This window comes from Etheostoma spectabile, chromosome 21, assembly GCF_008692095.1.
Source record: "Etheostoma spectabile isolate EspeVRDwgs_2016 chromosome 21, UIUC_Espe_1.0, whole genome shotgun sequence".
Taxonomy (NCBI): Eukaryota; Metazoa; Chordata; class Actinopteri; order Perciformes; family Percidae; genus Etheostoma; species Etheostoma spectabile.
Window position 1 is genome coordinate 18349798 of NC_045753.1, and position 5476 is coordinate 18355273.

Below are 5476 nucleotides of genomic sequence, written 5' to 3' on the forward strand. Positions count from 1 at the left end.
GTGGCTCAGCCTGGCCAAGGTGCTTCAAAGAGGGGACCTAATAGCAGAGATTCAAGAGTTTTGTGATATAAAAAGCAATGACATCCCAGAGCTCTGAGATGTAAACTGGGTGGCTGATCTTGCGTTTGCTGTTGATGTGACTGCGCTAATGAATGAACTAAACACCAAACTGCAAGGCAAGGACCTATTTGCACATGAAATGCAAAATAGTGACATAATGTTGGCATTTTGTACTAAGTCTGCTTCACATTTTCATGTTCTAAGAAAAAAGTTTAAAAATAGCCAATTCTCTAGTTAGACTCCAAGCAAAATGATAACACTTTGTAAAGTTAATTGAATGCTGGTGAAAAACATGCACATTTTGGTCACAGTTGCATTCATGGACGTTGATTAAATAGGACCGTAATTACATTTTGTACCATGTCTACGTCACTTTTTTCATATCTTAAATGTCTTTCTGATACGCGTTGTCTCACATCCTCTTAAGCACCTGTCGGGCTCCATTCCAGGGGTACAGCCTGTTGGGGAGAGCTGGTCAGAGGACTGCCTGCTGGCCCTGCAGCGAAGGGTATCGAACCGAATACTGCGCCTTAAGATCCAGGGAGCACATGAGGGCAAGGCTTTGGTAGCCATGATTGATGAGGCCAGTGATCCTCAGGCCAATGTAGCCGAGCTGTTGATCTCTGCAGGCTTCGCTGCACCTGCTCCTGTTCCCACCAGTAGTGACCAGCAGGCTGACAAGACAGCAACTGCTGCTGCGGAACCACCTGGTGGTAAGTGACTAACATTAAATGATGAAAATGAAATCCAGTTCTCTATTTAAAACATAGTGGGGGAGAAAATTCTCAAATTGAAGTGATGATTGACCTTGTTTGGGGTGTTTAACAATGACAATGACTGCCTCTACTTTTTCAGGATATTGTATGTTAGGGTAATGTTAGTTTAACTGAAATGTTACTTGCATCTATCTACAGCAGGGGTGTCCAAACTTTTTGCAAAGAGGGCCAGATTTGATAAAGTGAAGATACCCGGGGGCCAATAGTTTGTTCTGACATTTTTTAACTACAAAAGTTTCATGCAAATACACACTGTTAACAATTTTCATTGTCACAATTATCTTTATTTTTCAAATGACAAAATAACTAAATATAAGCCACTCAGGCAGATGTGAACATCTCTAAAAACACAAATTTTGCCAATTTTTCATTAATATCTGGAGAGTCAGATAACAGTGAACAAACTGTATGAAATATCTTAAATTTACATGAGTTTAAAAATATCTTTGCTTAATGAACATTTAAAACAGGAGTTATGAGTAATGCAAAGTTGTCTGATTATTAATAAATCTTAAAAGAAGTCAATTTTGCTCTTGTCATTTACAATATCTTTCAGAAAATAATAGTTTGTGTCACATCTACAGGTTCATAACATCAACAGTAATAACCAAATCTTACTCAAGAGTGTAATAAAAAATAAGTGCCATAAATCCAAGTGCATAAATGTTTTTTTGGCTTTTCACTGTTGATAGTGACAGATGTTACCCTTCAAAATACTCAGTTTCTGATTGATCAAGAAACAGATAACTTGCTGACACTAATGAGAAGGGTGATACTGAGATCTGGATTTCAGTAAAGAGGCCAGGTCTGGTTTGAAGGCAGTGGTTGAAATGCGTAAAATGTCACGCAAATGGGAGTCACTTAGTCTTGACCTCAATCGGTTCTTGTTTAAGTTCATGACAGAGAATGTCTTCTCACACAAATATGTGGAGCCGAATAAGCTCAGCATTTTCTTAGCAAATGTTCGCATTTCTGGAAACCTGTCTTTATCCAGCTTGCAGTAAAAGTCAACAAGAGAAAGCTGCTGGTGTTTTCCGCGCCATTCCTCGTCACACTGCAGCTCAATGAGCTCCAGCTGCAGCTGTGGAGGAGCATCATCAGGGTCCACGGAGAAGGGAGAAGAGAAAAGCAGCATGTCCTTTTCAATAACTGCAAAATCCCGAAAGCGTTTGTTAAATTCCACAGAAAGAGATGCGATAGCTGTTGCATAACTCTCCATTTGCGCACCGATGTTGTCATGTGGGAAACTGTCAATGACCTCTTTCAAAGCCGGGAAGTGCGCGGTGCAGGGCTCTGTTTGGGACAAGTGTCTTTGGAAAAGTTGCAGTTTGGTTCCAAAGGCTTTGATGTGAGCGTAAAGCTGGCTCACCACTGCATCTCGTCCTTGAAGATTAACATTCAGCGCATTCAGATGCTTCGTTATGTCAACCAAAAAAGCCAAATCTGCCATACAGGATCGGACAGTTCTTCCATCCGCTGCCCCTTTTCACTCAAAAACTGTCCAATTTCCTCTCTGAGAGCGAAAAATCGCTGCAGTGCCGACCCCCGACTTAGCCACCTCACATCGTTGTGATATATTACGTCTCCATATTCAGCCTGGATGTCAAGCAAGAACTGCTGAAACTGTCGGTGGTATAGTGCTTTAGAGCGAATAGAATTGATTGCCTTTACCACTGGTTTCATAACATGATCAAATTTGAGATGTTTGGCGCAGAGAGCCTGCTGGTGAATTATACAGTGAAGTTTAATGGCGTTACCTCCTTCTTCGCTGACTTTATTGCAGATCAGTGTGGACAATCCACTTCGCTCACCAGCCATGGCAGGCGCACCATCAGTAATGATCCCAGAAACTTTACTCCATAGTAGTTTCATATCATCAACAGCTTCACAAACAGAAACGAATAAATCCGATCCTCTGGTTTGGCCTTTCATGCTTTGGAGGTCCAGCAGCTCCTCTGTTATGGTCATGTTGTTGTCAACTCCTCTTAAAAAAATCAGTAGTTGTGCAGTGTCAGATGCATCTGTGCTTTCATCGCAGGCTAATGAGAAATAATCAAAAGCCTCTCCCCTGTCCCCCAGTTGTCTCTGAATATCGGACGATATGTCCTCAACTCTCCGTGCCACAGTGTTACGTGCCAGGCAAACATTCGCAAATTCTTGCTTCTTCTCAGGGCAAATGTTCTCCACCATTTTCATAACACAGTCTTTGATAAATGTACCTTCAGTAAAAGGTTTGCCATGTTTAGCTATTAACATGGCCACTTCGTAGCTTGCTTTGGTGATATTTTCTTTTGACTCACAAGCCCGCGTGAAGAATCGCTGTTGCGATGCCAGTGCAGCTCGGAGCTGCTTCACTTTTTCAGCACGGTCACTCCCTGTTAGCTTGTCGTATGTGTTAGCATGTTTAGTCTGGTAGTGTCTCTTTACGTTGAAATCCTTAAACAAGGCAACCGTCTCTTTACAAATTAGACAAACACAATTGCCTTGATTTTCAGTGAAGAAGTATTGCAATTCCCATCTCTCTTGAAAGCGGCGGCCCTCACTGTCAACTTTCCTCGTTTTCTTTGCAGTGGCCATGGCATAAATGAGCGGAGAGGGGTTCGCGGCACGGATGCAGTCTAGACTGATAATATTAGAGTGGTGCTGCCACCTTTTAGTGAAAGGAGGAATTACAGTTTCAAGTTTTATGATTTATTTATTCTGTTTGACAGTGCAGGCGGGCCATAAATAATACATTATAAGACCGAAGCTGCGGGCCGTATGAAATCTGACCGCGGGCCGTGATTGGCCCCCGGGCCGGACTTTGGACATGCCTGATCTACAGTCTATCAAATGTACCTACCATAGTCTTAATTAGAGAATTTTTATGACTAACTTTATATTTTTTTCTTTAAAATACATTGTTCAGATAGATTGCGCAGATAGTAAGGCCTAAATCTTATGTAATGCTTTTTTCAGTGCCGGCCCCAGCTTGTGAGCCTCTGGTGTGGTCTTTTAGTGAGCTTCCTTGTGACGGCCAGACAGTGGCACTGCTAGCCAGTGTTGTGGAGAACCCTCAAGAGTTTTACTGCCGCATCGACAATCCTACAGGTATAGAATAATGCAAATGACTTAAAAAGATATGGGAAACACTGCAGTGTGAATATTAAAGGTTTGATTGTTTTTTTTATATTCTCTTTTATAATTTATTATTGATTGATAATAATAAGGTTACGGTCATTTCAGATGTCCACATAAGACTTGTTTTTTTATATTATAATACTTTGATGTAACCTTTCTCGTTTAATGTTTGTCAGACCATCAGCGGCTGATAGAACTCGGGGCTGAGTTGAAACAGCATTGTGCGGCAGAAGCCTCACCTTTTGTGCCCAAAGTGGGGGAGCCGTGTTGTGCCATGTTTCCAGGTGAGATTATTTAATGTACTGCTGGTTGTTCTAAACACTGTTGATACATGGAACCGTTTCCTAACAGTCTTGATCAGATGACATTCAGGATTGATTATTTTCTTCTTGTTTTTGGGGATTTAGTTGTACATAATGTGCTTTTTGCTCCCCAGGTAATAAAGAGTGGTATCGGGCTATAGTAAACGAGCTGTCTAGAGACGTGTCTGTAAACTTCGTGGACTATGGTTATAGCATGAAAGTGGGAAAGGACCAAATTCGATCCATTACACCCCGACTCCTGATGCTACCCTTCCAGGCAATTCGCTGCTGGCTCACAGGTGTGTGTGTGTGTGTGTGTGTGTGTGTGTTGTGAAATCGTTTTCTCCAAGTAAATATGACATATAAGTAATTTTTCAAGAGAGTGGTAATTTTCTTTTGGTAATTTTTTATTAAGGGCAACGTGAGATCAAAATAGGGTGTTTGTCGGCCTATTCAGCCAAGTGGAGAGCATCTATCTTTAAATTGCAGGAATCTGTGTGTGTGTTATGCGCATATCTCTCGAACCATTAGTCCAATGGATTTCGAACTTGACAGGTGTCTTGCTACGACATGAGTAAATGCATTGCCAAGTTTGACATTGTTTGGATTAGAAATGCAAAAGATATCCTTAAATGTATATCGGTAAAAGAAGCACACATTGGCTCTTAATTCTCAAATTAATAAAGACGTTTCAGAATCCCACACGTGCCAAACTACAGACAACCAGGCAGACAGAGCGTGATGCAGGCTATATGTCTTATAAAGCAAGACCCATCTGTATGTACAGTTGTGTTCAGAATAATAGCAGTGTGTTTAAAAAAGTTTATAATGCTCAATATCCTTAGAATAGCTTTTCATTTCATATTGTCGATGCATCGGGAACACTGCACATTCAATTCCAACTCAAAACATGACCAAAATTGAAGTTTGTATTATAGCTTTACAGAAAGTGAAGAAAAAGGAATATTAGGCTTTTCAAAAAAATAGCAGTATTTGCATTTTTCTTTACGAACTTAAGCGTTTATTGTATAGACTGAAAAATGTCTCAATGGTTTGCTTTACTTTAAATCACTGCACTTATTAGTTGCATAACCATTATTTCTGATACTGCTTCACATTTGTGTTGCTTGGAGCCGACAAACTTCTGGCGCCTGTGGACAGGGATTCCAGCCCAGGATGATTGAACAACATTCCACAATTCCTCTGCATTACTGGGTT

The 5476-nt window shown here is 40.9% G+C and overlaps 1 protein-coding gene across 1 annotated transcript in view; it reads left to right on the forward strand.

Moving 5' to 3' along the window:
• tdrd1 (tudor domain containing 1) overlaps positions 1 to 5476 on the forward strand; it is a 20883-nt gene that overhangs the window by 9578 nt on the left and 5829 nt on the right. The window contains 4 exon segments of the mRNA XM_032502029.1: positions 510 to 773; positions 3795 to 3926; positions 4133 to 4240; positions 4393 to 4557. Coding sequence (XP_032357920.1) covers positions 510 to 773; positions 3795 to 3926; positions 4133 to 4240; positions 4393 to 4557 — 669 coding nt within the window.